General features: G+C 35.5%; 1 protein-coding gene and 1 pseudogene across 1 annotated transcript in view; both read left to right on the top strand.

The window, feature by feature from the left end:
* LOC150109048 (ras-related protein Rab-37-like) overlaps nucleotides 1–20,516 on the top strand; it is a 106,987-nt gene that overhangs the window by 62,626 nt on the left and 23,845 nt on the right. Inside the window, exon 3 of the mRNA XM_090405111.1 lies at nucleotides 16,280–16,321. Coding sequence (XP_090261237.1) covers nucleotides 16,280–16,321 — 42 coding nt within the window. The remainder of the gene's footprint in view (nucleotides 1–16,279; nucleotides 16,322–20,516) is intronic.
* Nucleotides 19,575–19,736, top strand: LOC150109049 (U2 spliceosomal RNA; annotated as a pseudogene).

The following is a 20,516-nucleotide window of genomic DNA, read 5'->3' as shown; positions in this document are numbered from 1 at the left end:
CATTATTAATACAATCTTACACTGCGATCAAAGATTAATTCCTGCCTCTCAATATTCAACGATTCATACTAACCTGAAACATTAGTTGCTCTATTCTTAGAATCAATCCCTTGACATGCGATGCATTATTAATGATAATACAAATACTTATTCATAATCTTTTATCGAGACAGCCAATATTATTTGTAACATTTTTCATTATTAGCAATTAGATCTGATATTTATCTTCTTTACGCCTTATACTAAGAAGATTATTAATTGAACATGTATCCTTACTTTGCAATCTTCTTATCCTAAGAAAACATATATAATTTTTCAGCGAGATATTACATTTTCTCATTGTATTTATTTGAAGGTGTCGTGATTAATACATTTGTAGATCCTGCATGTTGTAGGTAAAGCAGTTAGGTTAATTGCATCGCCTATTCTGGTTTCATCATTTATTTTCTTATTTACTTATTTATTTTTTTTAATAAGTGATTTATTCTTGAGTAATTCAAGTATTGCTCATTATGTAAACGAGGATCGTACAGATGATATTAATAAGTTTAATCAAAATGTCTCACCTCTTAATTAAGAGGCAATGCTTATTTAACAAAATAAATATCTCGCCATCTACGGCACTTTTTTTTTAAATTCCGTGGTTGGTATCTCACTGAGTCTTCATATTTTATATTATAATTAAAACTTCTCTCTCTTTTTTGTTGTTGTTGTTGTTGTTGTTGTGTGAGTTGTTTTATAACAGCTAATAGGAAAGACAGTTCTCTAAAAGTTGGCTCGCGTTCAGAACAAAACAATACACGGGCCCGGCATGGCTAATTACATAACAATCAACTAGCTAATCTCTAAACGATCATTACATCGATCTTAATTCTCGATAATCTTAAACAGGTATTATTATTAAAGTAAATTCTAGAGTTTAAACTACAACAGTCAAGACTATAAAAGTACTCTACGAAAAGAAAAAAACTAAAAACTTTCCTATCTAAAATAAATGCTGACAGGACGACATCATTATAATCACTTTCAATCACAAAGTAAAACAAATAAGCCATTTCAACCTACATTTAATTAAAATTTAATTAAACATTGTAATAAAAGAGTAATTAGATTTGCATATCAATAAAAGAGTATATTTCATTCCTAAACAATCCTAAAGTGAAAATATTATAAGATTGCCAACTCAACAGCAAAATTTCATCTGAAGAATGACGTGAGTATAAGCATCTATTTGCCTGCAGCGGAATATTTCACTTCAATAATTCAATTTCAATAAGGTAGATTTTTAAAATTATAATGTAATATAATAATTTGAATTAGATCATGATTTTAATTTATGTGTTTTATAAAATATAAAATAACAATAAGTATTATAGTGAACACCAAAAGATTTATTAAATATCAATTTTTCTTATTGAAAACAGAATACTTTGAGTAAGCAATTCCCCAATCACCACCTATTAGATATAGTAGGTGGTGATTGGGGAATTGGGGAAACACCACCACCTAGCCCAGTGTGAGGCACCTTGCCTGAAATGTGGAAATACAACTCACAAGGTAGACGTTTGTTCCAACAGGACACAAGCAGAACGAATAGGAGGTGCTATATCGCCAACCTCAGCAGCCAATCCAGTAAATAAACCTGAACCCGAAAAAAAGGACGACATTCTAGTTATAGGCAAAACAGCAGAGGAGCCTAAAACAACGGAGCAGGAAGACTCTCCAGTCATTCAACCCCCAGCTATCGTGACAGTAACAAAAGGAAATCAAGTCGCCACCACGAAAAACTCAGAATGGAAAATAAAGAAAAAAAAAAATCTTACCCTGCAGGGCCTAACACCAATCAAAGTCAGCCGGATGTACAGATCCGATAAACAACCGATGCCATTAGTATTGGTCGAGATCCAGAACACACAAAGACGAATTTATGACATAACTGCGGTCTGTGAACTTAAGATAACAACAGAACCACTCAGGAAAAGGACATCAGCAGGGCAATGCCATCGTTGCCAAAAGTTTGGCCATGCTCAAAGACTGCGTAAAGCCGAGTTCAGATGCCTGAAGTGTGGCGAGAAACATCAAACCATTACATGCACAAAACCAAGAACCACACCAGCCAAATGTGCCAACTGTGGAGGTCCCCACCCAGCAAATTACAAAGGATGCAACCACCACCCCAGAAATCACGGAACTACAAGACCCGTCCAACCTCCCCCAATCTGGACCACTCAAAGCATCTCTGCTGCACAGTCATCAAACCAACAAAACCTTATCCATAAAAGTCAGGAAAGGGCTCAACCTTCCACCAAGACCTATGCAGAAGCAGCCCGCCCAAAGGACACAATACAAAGCAATCAAATAGGCTCCAACATTACAGCAATACTGACTGCCTCGCTAGCCACTATGCTGCAGGAATTCAGCAGAACAAACCCAACTCCATCCTCCACAAAGAGATTCCTGCAAGGAACCCATTCCATACTCACAGCACTGAATTATGAATAAAACAAAGGTAAAACCCAACTCGCTTCTAATTGCAGCCTGGAATGCCAATGGCCTCACCAACAAGACACTAGAACTACAGGAATTCGCAGAAAGACACAACCCGAACATAATGCTGATCAACGAGACCCACCTAAGACCTGCCAACAACCCAAAAGTGAGAAGATACACAATATACCGAACGGATAGACTCAGCACCAGAGGGGGAGGCACTGCCATCTACATCAAACCGTACCTCCACCACAATGCCATATCCAACCCACAGACTACAAACCTGGAGAGCACAGGAATACAAGTCCACACAAACAATGCTGGAATCCTCAAGATATTTGCTGCCTACAACTCACCAAGCCACCCTCTACTGACAACAGACCTGGATGCAGTCCTTGGCACCATAGACTCCACCATCATAGCAGTAGACTTGAACGCCAAACACACAGCATGGTTCAGCACCACCAACAACAGAAGTGGACGCATACTACATAACTATTCAACACTTAACTCAGTTGTGGTAGCAGGACCCACTGAGCACACTCATTACAGCCCTCATGGCAGATCAGATGTACTTGATATAGCTATCCTTAGAAACATCAGTTATCAATACAAACTAGAGATGATCAGTGAACTCTCATCTGACCACAACCCAATCCTGATCAAACTTGGCATGCAAGACCAACTGTACCCATCATCCACAAAAAATAAGAAATAGATGAAGCAGTGAGCAATCTAACAAGCCAAATTAAAAAAGCACTAGAAGCAGTCACCAAAACCACAACCAACCACCCAACCAGATGGCTCCCAGAAAACATCATGGACCTCATCAGAACAAAAAACAAAGCCAGGAAAAGATACCTCACCACAAGAGCCCCACAGGACAAGAAAACACTGAACAAGTTGAACAACCAAGTCAGAAAAGCACTTCAAATCCACAGGAATCAGGATTGGGACAATAAGCTATCATCACTCAACCCAGAAGATCACTCAATATGGAAATTTCTGAAGATTCTGCGCACCAAACACAACCCCCTAACGCCCATGCAAACTGCTCATGGAACGGCGCACACTGATAAAGAAAAAGCAGAAGCAATAGCAGAAAACCTAGAAAAACAATGCAGCCCATCATATGACAATATAAACATCACCCACATATATAAAGTCCACCAGCAGGTCAAGCGTACCTTAAGACAGTCCGAAGACAAACCAGCCAGTATCACCCCCACTACTCCAGTTGAAATAACCAACATCATAAAACATCTAAACAACAAAAAAAGCTCCAGGTCCAGATGGAATTATAACATCATCATCATCATCATCATCATCATACGTATCAAGGATTTAGGCCTAGCATGGCCTGTTCCGGCCTTAGAAGTCATCGTTGAATCGTTTAAGACGACGTCCTGGTTTTATTTTTCCTAATGGCTTGTACTTTAAGGCTTGTTTTGGTAATATTTCTGTTTTCATTCTTTGAACGTGTTCCATCCATTTATGTTTATATTTTTTAATTTTTTCGATTACTGATTCTTGGTTTAATTCTTTCATAATTTCTTCATTTCTTTTGTGATCAAATAGGGTATACTTTGCAGTTTTTCTCATAAACTTCATTTCTGCTGTTTTTAATCTTTGTTTGTCTTTTTGTTTTATTGTCCAGATTTCGCTTCCATACATTAAGACCGGTAAGGCTAATGTATTGTATACTTTTAGCCTGGTTTGTTTTTGAACTAGGTTTGGTTTAAATATAGAGTTAATTACTCCTGTTATTTTTAAATATTTTGCAATTTTTACGTTTATATCTTTTTCATTTTCATATGTGATCATACATCCGAGGTAGTTAAATGAATTCACCTGTTCTAAGATCGTGTTATCTATTACTATTTTAGTTCTTGCTGGATCTTGTCCTTTAAAGGCCACAGTTTTTGATTTTTCCGTTGATATTATCATACCATAATCTTTGGATATCTCATTTAGATTTAAAATAGCTTTCTGTAAGTTATCTTCAGAATTTGTAATTATTATTTGGTCGTCTGCAAAGAGGAGAGTGTTTAAGTTAACTGTAGGTGAAAGTTTAATTCCTTGATGTAAATTTTTACTCCATTTTATTATTATTTCATTTAAGTAGATATTAAAAAGAGTTGCTGAGAGGGGACATCCCTGTCGGACCCCTTGGTTTATCTCTCTTGTATATGATAGCTCGTGATTTGATCTTATTTGTATTTGATTATTTTCATATATACTTGTGACAGCTTTTAGGATATTATTTGGTATTTGTCTTTCTTTTAATATGTTAAATAATATGTTTCTTTTAACTTTGTCAAATGCTTTTTCAAAGTCAATAAATGCAATATGTGTTTCTAAATTATATTCTCTTCTTTATTCTATTATTAATTTTAGGCAAAAGGCTGGGTCTATACATGATCGTCCTTTTCTAAATCCATTCTGTACTTCTAAAATAAAGTTTTCGGAATATTTCATTATTTTGTTATTTAAGATTCTGCTATATATTTTGTAACAGAAATTTAGTATACTGATACCTCTATAGTTTTTAGGGTCATCTCTATTACCTTTCTTAAAGATAGTTTTTAGGGTCATCTCTATTACCTTTCTTAAAGATAGGAATCGCATTTTTTCCATTCTATTGGGGGGATACCAGTTGAGTAAATTTTATTTAAACATAACAAGAGTCTTCCTTTGAATCTTGTTCCTGCGTATTTATATAGTTCTGAACCTAGCTTATCTTCTCCAGGTGATTTTCCGTTTCTTGTTTCTTTATGGCTGATTTCTAATTCTTCTTCAGTTATTTCCTTTTCATTTTCATTAATTGTTTGCCAGTTGTCTTTTTTAAAATATTTGTCTGTCCACAGTTCTGTGTAGTAATTTAGAAAATCTTCTAATTTCAATTCAATGTTTAATTTTATGTTTTCTTTGGTATCTGCATTTAGGTGTTTCAAAATCTTATATACATTGGGTCTTATTTTATATAAATCATGTTCTAAATTAGAAACAAATTCATTCCATGATTCTCTATTCTTTTTCTGACTTCTCTTTTAGCTATGGCTCTTATTCTTTTATATTCTATTTCATCTTTTTATCTTTTACTACTTAACCATTTGTGATAGGTTTCGTTTTTCTTTTTGATTATTTCTTTGATTGTATCATCCCAGATCTTCAGTTTTTTTCTTTTATTGAATTTTTTGGTCTTTCCTAAGCTTTCATTTGCTGCTGCATTTAGTCTCGCTTTTATATTAAGCCATTCTATTTCTATTTCTTCATTTTGTTTTATTTTGTCTAGCTATTGGTTAATTCTTTGTTCATATAGCCATTGTACATTTGTGTCATTCAATAGTCTAGTTTTATAAACAAATGTTTCAATTTTTCTTTCTGTTCTTATTACTTGTAGCCATTTAGGTGGTAATCTTAATTTTATTTTAACAAGGAAGTGGTCACTGCTTATTTCATATCCTTTGTGAACTCTAACATCTAGTGAAAATTTTGATGTCTTTTCATTTAATATGAAGTAATCTAATATTGATTTTCATCCTCTTGCTGCCCAAGTATATTTATGTATGTCTTTATGTTTATAGAAGGAATTCATTATTTTTAGGTTATTATAAACTACAAAGTCAATCAATTTTTTACCAATTTCTGTTTAGAGTGTGTTCTCCATGTATTCCTATATTATTATTAATTTTCGTGTTTCCAATTCTTGCATTTAAGTCTCCTGCTAAAATTATGTAATCATTTTTATTTATTTTATTATATATGTTTTGTAGCTGATTATAAAAATCAATATTATCCTGTTCTCTTCCTTCTTCTGGGGCATATAAACCAATTATTGTTAAATAGCCTCTATCTATTTTTATTCTAGCTTCTATTATTCTTTCATTCCATAATTTATAATATTTTAACTGTTTTGAAAGGGAGTTATGAATCCAAATCATGACTCCTGCTTGTGCTCTTTGGTCTCTGTCGACTCCACTGTATATCACATTAAAATTTCCAGTTCTCATAGTTCCTTTTAATTTCTTTTTTGTTTCAGGGAGTACTGCTATTTTAAAATTTCTTTCATTTAATAACTGGTATAATTCTATTTCTTTATATGCTATTCCTCTTACATTCCAGTTTGCTATGTGTATTATATTTTGTCGTTTCCATTTTCGTTTTCCCTTTTCCATTCCAGGGTCGTTTCCCATAGATTCAATCCGATTACCTTTTTCTGCCAGCTTACAAGTAGGATTATGTTCTCCATGTCAGAGGACTAGCCTGACGATGGAATAGTTCAGTCGTAGGGCTGCTACTTTAAGGCTTCTGAACTAGCCTTCTTCCGAATTTAAACCCATAGGAGGTATAGGGTATATTGAAGGGGAAAGAGTAGATTATAGAAGAAATATAGTAAGGTTTATAGAGAGGGCATAGTTTGTAAGCCCAGAAATGAAAAGACCCCATGGCCCTCGAGTACTCTAATAGCATAAGGGTCATAAAGTAAGAAGAGTTGGCTGATAAGGCCTTATAGGAAAGATTAAAGTAAGTGGATCTTCCTCAAAGTAGAAGAAGGAGAGGATAGATCCAGCTAGGGGTCCATGGGAGTGCCGCTTCCCTTACAATCAAGATGATTGCCCCTTATGGCCCTGTTGGTCCACGAGTCTTTATTCAGTATATTCGGACCACCCCACCATATATATATATGCACACACGCACGTGCATGTACACACACACACACACATGGTGGGCTCCCCTATCCGCCACCCAGGGGACGCGCTCTCTGGGGGTTACAGGGTCCCCCGAGAGGAATTATAACAGAATCATCAAATTACTTCCTAGAAAGGCTATTATACGCCTGGTTAACACAACCAATGCAATACTGAGGATACAACACTTCCTCACTGCATGGAAAACAGCTGACATCATACCAATAAAAAAGCCAGGAAACAATCCACAACTCCCGCAAAGCTACCGTCCAATAAGCCTGCTTTCCAACCTAGGAAAGATTGCTGAAAAAATTATCCTTTCAAGACTACAAGAAAAATCAGACCAATTAGGAATAATTCCAAACGAACAATTTGGCTTCCACAGCACAGTGCAACAAATACACCGACTAGTGGAGCATATCACTCAAGGATACAACTGGAACCTTCACACAGCTGCAGTTTTTCTGGATATTGCCAAGGCCTTTGATAAGGTATGGCATCAAGGATTACTCTACAAACTCATTCAGGCCAACATTCCAACAAACCTTATCCGTCTAATAAAATCATACCTCACTGACAGATCCATGCAGATAAAAATAAATGGCACCATCTCAACTAGGTGCCAAATCCTGGCAAGAGTACCACAGGGATCTCTATTGGCTCCTTTACTTTTCACAATCTACATGGCTGACATTCCTCAGAACCTGAGGACTACCATCACAGCCCTATATGCTGACGACACAGCCATAATGACAAGATGTCTCCGCCCACACCTGGCGATCAGTCGTCTCCAGGATACCATCACAAAGCTAGAGAAATGGTTCTCCGACTGGAGGATACAAGTAAACCCCGTCAAAAGCTCAGCTATACTATTCACCAGACGCAAAGCCTTCATCCAAGATGATATTCAACTCCTCGGTAAAAAGATACCATGGCAGACAGAAACCAAATACCTTGGAGTACAGCTAGACAAAAAGCTAAATTTCAACAGCCATATCAAGCTCATAGGCACAAAGACATCCAGAACCATAGCCCAACTCTATCCCCTGATCAATCGCAACAGCAAATTGGATAAACGTAACAAGCTGTTATTATATCAGATGGTAATACGACCAGTAATCACATATGCATCCCCGGCATGGAGTCACACATCCAAATCTAATGCCTGCGGATGATCTTGGACGCCCCATGGTTCGTCAGAAATACGCAGATCCACAGAGAAACTGGAACCCCTGACATCCGTTCTCTCCATGACCATGCGGAAAAGTTCTCCAGCAAGGCACATTCTCATCCCAACCCACTAATCAGACAAGCTTCCAGTTATAGTGAACATGACTATCACAAACATAAAAGACCTAAGGCAATCCTGCTTTCAGCAGAACAGAGCTAACTCCATAGTTCACAAAGTGCGAGCATAAGACTCACAACCTCCCCCCATCAAGCTTCTCGACACAGATAAAGGGGAAAATAAAAAGCATTTTATGCTTCACCCAGCAAGCCAGTAACGTTGTTGTTGTTGTTGCTTTTGAGTTTGAATGTTAACTCTGGTTTTGTAGTGTAGCTGCTAGATTAACTAGCAGAAACGTGATTATAGTTTTTAAATTATATACAAGAACATCAAGTTAACAACACAGGTAAGTGGACTGCAATTGAACGATTCGATAGGCCTCACCGTCGCTGGAATCATTGTTGATTGATTAATTACTAAAAGCAACTGAATCGTAGGCTCACCGCCCGACGTTGTTGAGGATTTTTTTCGTAGCCCTTACAAACTCTAGGAGACTCCCGATTAGTATGTGTATCAAGGAACAGATTAATACTCTAAACAAGGAGTCATTAGAAGTTTTATTTTAGAACTTATCATGTCAAAGTTTGAGACTGACTGGCCGGGTTATTTAAACCTGTTCACCCAAACAAATGATCCAGAAGTAGAGGATGAAGAATCCCAAGGGGAATTCATAACTGTTCCACCATCTAAAAACTCCCGTCATAACAACTCACAAGAAGAGCACTCCAACAAAGGGAGAAGAACAGCAGGCGATCTAATGGAGGATGACTCACCCACACAGGACGCCCGAAAAACTCGGAGAAGGTCCCCCCAGTTATTCTCTGGGACAAGGAGAAATGGATTTCTGTCATATCAGTCCTCAGGGAGCAAAACATCACATACTCCTGGGCAAAAAACTCAGATGAGGGAGTCAAAATCCAGCCAGCCACTGTCACTGACTACAGGCAGATGACAAGGCTACTGAACACCAAAAATCTTCCTTACCATACATTCGTTTTACCAAGTGAAAAAACCCTAAACGTGGTAATACGTGGAGTCAAGAAATCTCAGCTGATTTAATCAACCAGAGCCTGACTACAATCAAAGCAAGTAGGATGCTCAGGTCTGATAAAAGGCCAATGCCTTTAGTACTCATGGAGATTGATAACACCCAGAAGAAAATATATGAGCTGACTGCTGTCTGTGGCCTCAGAATTACTACAGAACCTCTAAGAAAGAGAGCGTCAGCAGGACAGTGCCACAGATGTCAGCGGTTTGGGCACCCACAAAAGCTATGCTGGGCCAACTTCAGGTGCTTAAAATGTGGTGAAGGCCACCAGACCATATGCACCAAGCCAAGATCTATGCCGGCTAAGTGTGCAAACTGTGGAGGTCCTCACCCCCGTCAACTATAAAGGATGCATAGCACACCCAAAGAACCGCGGGTCTCCCAAAACCGCTCATTCATCACATAGCAGTGACACCCTGGGCAACTGTGTGGATCGCCATCCAGTTCAAATAACCTCCACCTTGACAGCTCAGAAAGGAAATCAACTTGAAACCAGGACAGTAGTAGGGTGGTCACTCTGAACAAGATCAAGATAAGATAAGGAATCGTGACGTCATTGGTTGATAAGAAGATTACGTCATTGTGGGCATGACGTCATGAGATTGGAATGTTTGGAATTTCTCTGGGGACATATGTGTCAGTGATGTGAGAGCTTGTGTTTTGGTTCACGTGTGGAATTATGGGTGATGGTGGAGATTAGGATTCATGTTGTGATTGGTGGGACACTCTGAACAAGATCAAGATAAGATAAGGAATCATGACGTGGGTGTGTGTTGTTATGAGATGTAGATAAGTAACGTCATTTGTTAGTTGTAAATAAGTGATGTTATTGTTTTCAATGGAAAGGATGATATTAGTGGATAAGGTGTCGTCTCGTGATTAGTGGGACACTTCTGACAAGATCAAGATAAGATAAGGAATCGTGATGTGAATGTTTGTTGTTATAGAGTTTGGAATGTTTGGAATTTCGCTGGGCCCTCGGCTGTCAGGGACATCACGTGGTGTGTTTGGTGATATTTAGAGATAAGAATCATGACGTTATGTGTTTGGAAATTTCTGGGGAATATATGTCTCCCTGTGATATCACATGATGTTTTGGTTTGGCTATGGAATTGTGGGCGATGTTTTTGAGATAAGATATCTTGGAATTTTCCCAGGGTGACAACCATTCGTCACTGTCATCATGTTTGGATGTCTATAGATGGGTATACTAATTTCCAATACATTATGTGGTATTTCTTTCCTGTTAAAGGGTGGGAATTCTAAGAGTAAGTCGTGATTATGGCAGTGTTTCGAGCTTTTCTGAATAATTTAATTATATACTGGTGTCCTTCAAACACACACTTTTTCCCCATAGCTCATCCGTATTTTCTTCTATATTCATATTTTATTCATAATTCATCCGAATTTTTTGATTTGTCTAAAATTAAGATCTTAAAGTTAAATAAATAAATAAATAAACAAATCGTGTGTGAATTCACGGTGATTTCGAGAGTGATCTTACTTAAACATACATAACACATCATGTTTGTTCTTTTAAGTTTACATATTTATTTCACAGATATTATTTACAATGCAATATGCAGAAATAGGAATTTACAGATATCACGAATGCATAAAAACTATTCAGTATTAGAATTACGCTTACTGAAACATACGAGCATTGAATATTGAAATTACAATTATCAATTGTTTTGTTTAAATTAAAAAAAAACTAACTTGCATTTCTTTCCAGAATGGGATCATCTTGGTACTATGCTTTTCTGAATAATTTTATTATATGCTGTTGTCTCTACGGTATTTTCAAATAAATAAATTAAAATAAATGGGCAGTTAAATGGATTACAAAACCTTTTGTATGTATTCTAGAAATTCTAATGATAATTTAAAATTACTTACTGCTTTCCAGAATGGCTCTTCTAAATACGAATATTCTAAAAAATATATTCCAAAATAGTTGAATTTTTTATCCGCACCACAACACAAACGCAAAAACCACAAAGAACGAAATTTCAGTAAATACTGTAACCTGAAATAGTTCAGTACTTCGTCCTTTAGATTTCAGCCTGTAGATGCTTTGTTTTCGTCAGGAGCAATATCCCCCAGCGAGCAGTTTTCTTCAAAGGGATCTTTCATGAAGATGACATGAGTCACATCCGTAAATTGTAGTATTGTTCAAAAGGTAGCATTTTCTCAAGTTTGGATATTTCTGAAATACTTACATATGACTAAGTGATTAGCATTCACATGATTGTGATGACACATATCCTAAAATTATTCATTCTTCATTCCCATGGGAAATTATTGCTGTAGTAAATTAATACTTACATTTATTTTTTTAAACCAATATTGACTATTAATTTTTCCTGCGATTCCTTGTACTCTAAGAGCATTAAACTATTTCTGTAACTGAAATTTATTTATTTTATTTATTTTTTTCTTTAGCATTAGTAATTTTAAGTAACAATATGCGACAAACAAGGTTTTGAACTCGCCGTTGTATTTTCTTTTGGAAATTTCTTTTGCTAGCACAACAAAGAAATATTTTTTCTTATTATTTCAAATGAATATTAGTTATGTAATATATACATTGTTAATTTCTATGATACCTTTTATTTGACTGTAATATCATTCAAAGATGGCTCTGTAAAATAGCCAAATTCTTAGTATTGTAACTTCTCAGGTGAAATCTTCTCCACTAAAATTCTGGCTATTAATTTAATACCCGTTTATTCCTTTTGGTTCCAAGAGTTGACAGTTTCATGAAATATTTGAGGGGTTGCATGAACAAATAACACTTTTAATTCACTGAGTCAAAAAAAAAAAAAAAACCTTATGGCCTTACTTAAATTTGTATAACACATTAATGACACCCAATTTGTTCATTTAAATTTACACATTTTATTTGAATGAAATATTATTTCATTCAAATAATTTCATGAAATCTTTAAAATAAAAATTAGCAAAATTTAGACTTTCGATAATGAAAAGACAAACACTTACTCGCATGCAAAAGTAAACTTCACGGGCACTTACTGCTTACACATTACGCCACAATGTGTAAGCATTACGGCAACGTTTTCTATTTCATTCTGAAATAGAAAACGTTGCCATAGAAAAGTCTAAATTACTTCAGCAGTAATAAAAGGCGATTACACGAGCTGTTGGGGAAAATCTATTTCTCTAAAGTGGTGCAAGCCAAGAGAATTCTTATGTCGAAAATTTTATTAAAATTAAGAATAGGTATGAAATTTTCTCTAAAATGGGGATAAGGGAGATGTTATTTCACCTTAATTATTTACAGTAGCCTAGAAGAAATTTTTTATAATCTGGTAAAAAAGTACAGGAGTTAGTGAAAGTGGGAAAGAATTAAATCGCCGAAATTCAACAAATGATCAATGGATTGAATGCAGAAAGTGAAAAATGAAAGGATTACACAACGATAAAACAAAAATAATGTATAATAAATACGTAACTAAAAAGGCAATACATATAAGACACCGGGAAATTGATACAGTAACTCTCTATGTTTACCTAGCGCAAAAGATCGCAATAGAGGGAGGCCGTGAGGCAGAAATTATTCGAAGAATTTACCATGATTGGGTAGCATATGGAAAACATTATAAAGATTAAAAGAGAAACATTCCAAGCCTGTATACTTCCGATCATAACATATGGAAAGATTACTGATCGGTGTTACCGTTCAAGATAGGAAGCGCAATACTCGAGTTAGAGCGCAGGGTGACAGACAATATAACAGAACTATAAGATAATACAAGAGAACTATAAGATAATACAAGAGAACTATAAGAAGACCAAAGAGATGGCTGGAGAATCAGATTAAAGAGATGAGTGGAACAAATTGGTATAGAAAAGCTCAAGATAGGTCGAATGAAGGACTTGAGGGATGGAGGCCTTCATCGTCCAGCAGTGGACAGCAAAATGGCTGATGATGATATATTTGGGTTATTAATCCCACAATGCAGCAAATTCCACTGCCGTAGAACATGTGAATAAATACTGTTGTTCATGGGCGTGCAGAACATTTTCCAGGGGGACAAAGCTTGGAGACAAATAATTACATCAATAAATTTTTATTTAATTTTTTTTTTTTTTTTTTTCACAAGTAGATCCCAGTGGACAAGCGCGCCCCCTTTGCTGTTGTTAGGAAATTCGACTCTTATCTGACAATGGAAAGGAAGATCGACTACCTGCCCATTTCGAAAGTATTAAAGCTTTGGAGAATGAAAGATATTTGGAAGATCTATTTCTTTTTAATATATAACTGCTGATTTTAGTATACGTTAGTAGAGGGCACCCTCATCGGCACTTAGAGATTCAAATATCTCTTTGTATGACGTCTTTTGGTCCTAATGATAGCTAATAATCCATATGAAAAATAATCTACTAAATTTGCCAGAAAAGGACCAACATTGTTCCGGGGAAATGGAATGAGCTACGTACAGTGAAAGGCCCCCCCTGAGATCTTTAGATGGGCCCTTCCTTTACAGTTTTAGACTTTGAATTCATTTGTTGGGTCCACTTGGCCTTTTGGTGCTCTTAAATTTGCAAGGATTCGCGGCATTTAATTAGGAAAGCCATTTCAAGCACCTTATTAACAGCGCCATTCTAATAGCTCATTCAGAATTTTTTTTAGCGCTTATGATTTTTACTTTTATTTGTACTCTAACATTATTAGTTCTTTTGTGTCCTTCCACTCAGCACAGAAGGAGATATATAAACATTACATATACGTATTTATATATGTGAACGTCTATTTTTCTTTTTTAAAACTGCATTTTTGTTTAACTTTGTAATTGGTACTCCTTGTGACATTATCGCTAAGGCTGTGAATTCAAACTGCGCGTAAGGCAATGTTTGTAGAAGACTTCGCCAAACAAAGTATACAAGCAAATCTCTCCTTTTTCTGGAACTAGAGATATGATGGAAATTTACAGAGGAATACAAGATGAGGAGTAAGAAATCCAATAAACTAAATATAACACAGAGATACAATCTGTTCGCAAATAATTCTAAATAATTCATTAAATGGCTCATAGCAAGCGTGTACAATGTTTATTTTACTTTAATTAAATGTTTAGACATTCGTGAACTAATTTTCATCAAATGTTTAAAGAAGACAAGTGATTGCTTACTGAGATGTATTATCTGTTAAAAGAACTGCCCATAGTCCGACCTAGTAATGTGGTAAGATCTGGAATTATAACATGAGACTTTATTCCTGATGGGGGGGGGGGTTGTCTTCCGTCTTCTCACGTATAAATTTAGTACTTGTAGAAAGCGAACACAATTTGAATCATGCATTTCTTCCATAAAATTCATTTTCATCAATCTCTTTGGAGAATTCTCTACTAGTATTACATGACCATGTGAATTCAATATGGTCTCTTGGCCATTCGGTTTCAGTCAGTTGTGCATAATCCAAATTAAAGAAAAGTTTATTAAATTCGGTGTTCTTTGGGGTTATTAGTGAAGTATCTAAGGCGATTGGGTTTAGTCATCTGCCAGTTGGTGGAGATTTCGGAAGAAAAAAAAAAACTTTGCCATTGCTGTCTGAGATTTCTTAACTCGACTTCTGTTACAAAAAACTTAGAATCATTCCTATAATTCTTAGTCAAATTATTCGTGTTTCTGAATGATAACAGTAGAGCACTGACTTAGGTACTAATCAGGTGTGACAAGTAGCCACAATATAGTTTTCTAGTCAACCTGTTTTTTTTGTCGAACTTTGTACACTATAGGTGTACAAATGCATTATAGCAAAGATCAATAGACTGCAAAACACAGGTAAACATGTATGAATCTAATAGGTGGTCAAAATTCATAACCTAACTTCGCTTATCTTACAAATTTCAATGAAATTAGGAGCTTCACTTCTTGAAAATGAGGAATGTTCCTAATATAATGCATTTCACTGTCGATGATGTCTGATATGTCTTGTTGGCTCATTGTAACTAAGATATATTAATAACATCACTATAATTCTTTAGCTTATCTGCAATAATATTAGTTTTAATCAATTCAAGAGGATTTATCATTAAGATAAAAATTGCATTTAGTCGGTTTCCATTAGATTTGCTTAAGACTGGACCATTTTCAGTTCCAAAGCTAGAGTCAGTAACCTCAGCAATGAAGATGGTCTTCGGCTTTTATTACTTCTACACTCGAGTGTTTAGAATTAAATGGTGTACGATTCGGAGCATTCCACAAACTATCAGAGGATCAATTCGCAGCGCTGTGGTGACGCATCTTTACGACATCTTTTTAATTACTTAAAGTTTTTTAACAAGTAATCAAACTGGTTTTGATACTTGCGATGTATGAAGCAATTCTAATAGCCTCTACAGATATTAGAATTCAGTACTCAAACTCAAAATACACTGGCGTGTTTTTCGCATCTAAACCAGTTATGTAACTCTCCCATTATACTGGAAAACAAATTGTGAAAGCGTCGTTACTGCCTTTGGAACTTATAAATTCACAAAAGGAAAACCTTTTCATTTCGCCATGCTCTTTTTCTTCTGTTCTCTCGCTCGCCAAGAATCTATAAATCTCGGACAGACTCATCTAATGAAGCTATGTAAATACGCCCTCTTTACTATTTGAAAAATGTTAAAGAGGGCGCTGTAGAAGCAAAGCAGTATGAAAAACGAGATTTGAGTGATAATCATGTGAGATTATTATTTTATATGGAGTTCTTTTGAAATATTTATTATCTAACTGAAATTTATTTTCTTACAGAACAAGGTGGTGACAGTGGATGACAAGAAAATAAAATTACAGGTGGGTAATACGAATTGCTTCTATTCCAAGTTGTTTATTGCATATTGAATGAGGAACTATTCTTAATGTTTTCTTGGCTGAGTGGAATGTAATGGAAGTTAGTATTTTAGGATATGTACAAAGTTGTTATTACGTCATTAAGTTCTGATTTAAATGGAGCCGTCAATTTGCATAATTAAAAAATGATACGGGTTTATGTTATGCAATCATATCCATACTTCTGTGTTGTTATATACGTAGTCACGAACAAAACTTATAAAAGAAACATTTAGATTTAATCTTAATCATTTTTAAAACTGATATTTCTTGACATCAAGTTTTTTTATTATTATTTTTATTTTATTTTATTTTTTATTTTTTTTATTTTTGGTAACGTATACAGAAATTCTTACAAACTCTATTTCGTTTCTCAGTACGACAAAATCTTACTTGATAAGTACACATCAAGTAAAGTCTTAATATTATTTTCGAATCCCTTGTTGAGTATTGCGGCTAATGAAAAAAGACTCTTGAAAAACATGCCCACTTTAAAAAAATTGAAAAAAAAATCAATAAGTCACAAATGCTACATGTTTGGTCTATTCTGATAGGCGTCAAATGTGCCCTTCACGTTAGCTCTCTGGCACCTATACCAGAATATAAATTTGGCAACCGCTATTCTGTAGAATGTTGGAAGGAACAGAGGAGAAATAATCCATTCACTCATCAGCAACTTGATCAGAAAAGCATTCTCATGTAAAAGTCGTTATTAAATTGAAATAACTTCATGCTTTTGTTCATTTTTTATGAAGATTTCGTTTTCATATTTTGAATTAAACGCTGACTGAAATTCGTTTTTGGCTTCTACTTTCCCTTAGATGTTCAATGGGATATTCAGCGTCCTCATTCTTTAGTTACTAAACTATAAGACAACCTCCGGCTGGAAATGTGCCCAGTAGCAATACTATTCCGGGACTAACCATCCTTACTAGAGTAAGTTCTTCTAGATGTGGACTATGATCTCAGTAGAATGGTATAAAGTCCTTACCGCTTCCTATTTCCGGAACTTTTTTTGCGGGATGATAACCTGTCACTTTCACTTGAGACCAATATTTTAAGGGGAAAAAATCCCTTATAAAAGTTCTTGCATTCTAGACTGAGTTCTAACCAGGTCCCTATTTCCGAGTTCGTTACAGTGTTGCTTCATTATTGTAAAAACCAAAATGACATCATTTAGACGATTGTGTTTTCAAACTGCGAGTCGGAACCCGTCAGCGGATCGTGAAATCAGTTGAGTGGGTCGCGACCAACATTTTTTTTAAAAAATGAAATATGATGGAAAATATCAAAATGTTTCTCAGATTTCGTAAACTTTAGCACGTTCACCCGGACGGTATCGCATCCGCATTTCCCTTCAATATGGAACTCGCTTGATGGTATGTTATGTCCATTCCTCATTGAACAGGCATATTTTTTACAAAGTTTTAACTACATACGATATGCTAGTTTGGATGTTTTCGATTAAATCCTAATTGTAAAATTAGTATTGTGCTAACGATGAGGCATATAGTGTCTGTGGGAGGGGAGTTTTTCATTATTCAGGGTTATTTTCGTTTTTCATTATTATTCAAGGTTATTTTCTTTTTAGATGTCTTCAATTTATACTAATTGTTGCTATGTAATTGTGTCCGTACTGTATTTAATGGTACAATAAAGCTAAACGTTAATTGTATTTACAGAATGGTGTCTATTGGGAGGGGAGGGGAGGAGATATTTATCGCTGTATACGAACATTTTCATTCGTCTTCTTAAAGAATAGGTGTGGTGGGCAAAACTCTGTTTATTCCTATGAATAAAAATGAATCCTTCTATGTTTTATAACAAGCACATTAAATTATTAAATAAAATTTAATAAAATTAAAATAAATAAATAAATTATATTCCCTAAAATTATTTCCTAATTGCTGTTTTTCTTTTTTATTTGGGTATTTTTTTTCTATATTGTATTTAAATGTTAATAAAATTCATGTTTGATATTAATTTTCTTACGTTTTTGTTTTACTTTATCATATGTAGTACCGACACGTACTGTACGCCCAGAAATACGAGACCTTTCGACACTTCTGCGCATGGCAGAAGAAGGTGAATCCATTCCGATAATAGGGTAATCAATTCGTATTGTGGGATGAGTTGTTTATTATTACACGTCGAAAACTAACTTCTCTCTTATGAACATTGTAGTTTTTAAAGTGGTAACTATTTTGCTTGTATAACAGTTTGAAAATTTTACGTATACAGCACGTGATTTCGCGTGTGGGTGACGAATTCGTACGTGGCCCTATTTCTTTTCAACATGAATTGATTCTTCTTGGCAAATTGCCAACTGAGTTTCTCGTATCTGTGGTCAGACGGTATTGTTTTGTAAAACTTTTGTTTCAGTTTAGTACAGAAGTTCTCCCCTCCTGGGTCAACCTTGGTCCGAAGATATTAACTTACAAAAGGTCAACTTATGAAACTTTCATACTTTCTACAAACATTCGGCTTTGAAATAATGTTGGATCTAAGATCCACTTTGGCTATGTAATTTTACATCTCCGAAATGAAGCTGTATAGCTCTTTCTTTTAGTAATAGACAATTGCTGATCCCAGAGGTAGTCCAACACCAGGGCAACTCGTTGCAACGGTGGAGAAAGCTACACGCAGCTTGAAGCCTTACGGAAATCAGGAACATCTGGAATTGCGCAGCGTTCTGAGTAGTTCTCGGCTATCGGATCGACTGTCGCGGTATTGCTGTGCTTGTGGTCAAGTAACCCTTATTTTATTTAATAATGGCCCCAAAGTGCAAGAGTAGTGAAGCTGGCAATTCGGATATGCCAAAGAAAAGCCTATATATAAAAAAAAGGTATGCCGAGGTTGCTAAGATTCCATTTACATTCAGATAACTTTATTACAGTATGTTGTTATAATTGTTCTGTTTTATTATTAGTTATTGTTGCTAATTTCTTACTGTTCTAATTTATAAATTAAATTTTATCATAGTTATGTATAGGAAAATACATAGTATATATAGGGTTCGGTACTATCCACGGGGTGTCTTGGAACATATCCCCCTCGGATAATGGAGGGGAACTACTGTATATGTTTTTCATTTTTCCCCGATAGAGAAAACTAACTCCAGAGGTAGTGCAGCTCCAGGGCAACTCGTGAAATGGTGAAGCAATCCACGCTCACTTCGTATCTTTCCAAAAATCTATCAGATGCTGCTATACGTTACGCAACTCCATCTTTTGGCTAAGTGTAGCATCTATTTCTTATCAGCCTAACATTTGATACGGGCCACAAGATATTAAAATAAAATTTGGAAAGCGGTGAAGTTCTTGGCGCATGCTCCACCTTTGCCATGAGTTGCCAGCGAACTCAAGGCAACTCAACTTCAGTCCCCTCGGAATATCGCTTCTAGGTCTGATCTGAGCTGCACATTGTGCGTGTATGTTGGATTGAGATGTAATTTGTTATTTATTTGTTTTATTTATTTTTTTTTTTATTGAGGGTCGCATCGCTGTGAGAAAAGTTTGAAAAACGCTGATTTAGACTCTGAATTTCATTTATGACACATCGATTTCATTGGAATAATACTTTTGCAAAAATACCTGTCTAAACTACGTGCGTTTTCTCCGTTCGGTTTGTGTGTTTTTAGAGGGGGGGGGGGACTCAAATTTAGGGAAGGAAAAAACTTGTCGTTTCCGAATGAGGACTAACTCACCTTCAGTTGAAAAGTCCTTTTAAGGTTCTTCACGTCCTAGTAGACGGATCAAAACTCCAGTCTTTTTATCCAACCAAAAAAAAAAAAAAAGCGTCGTGGCCACCGACTACGCGACACTTGCAATGTCTTCATTGAACAACTAATAAAAAGGGGACATCATTATTCTTTAGTAAACGATAAATCAACTGGAGTCGGATTCGAATTGCGTCTACAATGCATGGAACTTTTATAATGGATTTTCAACTTAAGTAGTTGTTGGGATTAAGTGGAAGCGGAAAGATTTTCATCGCGCAAAAGAGTCCGAAAATTCAAATAATAAACTTCAAATATATTTTCTAATTTAAATATATACAATGTTAGAGGCAAGGGGAAGGGAATGACTGAATATTTTGTACCGAACATTATCGACTGGAAATTGCGATAATATCAGTTTCGTAATATGATGCTAAACGA

The sequence above is a fragment of the Typopeltis vanoorti genome, chromosome 2 (assembly GCF_054136105.1).
Source record: "Typopeltis vanoorti isolate ZY-2024b chromosome 2, IOZ_Tvanoo_1.0, whole genome shotgun sequence".
Lineage (NCBI taxonomy): Eukaryota > Metazoa > Arthropoda > Arachnida > Uropygi > Thelyphonidae > Typopeltis > Typopeltis vanoorti.
The sequence above is the reverse complement of the archived record's forward strand: the minus strand, read 5'-3'. Positions and strand labels throughout refer to the sequence as shown.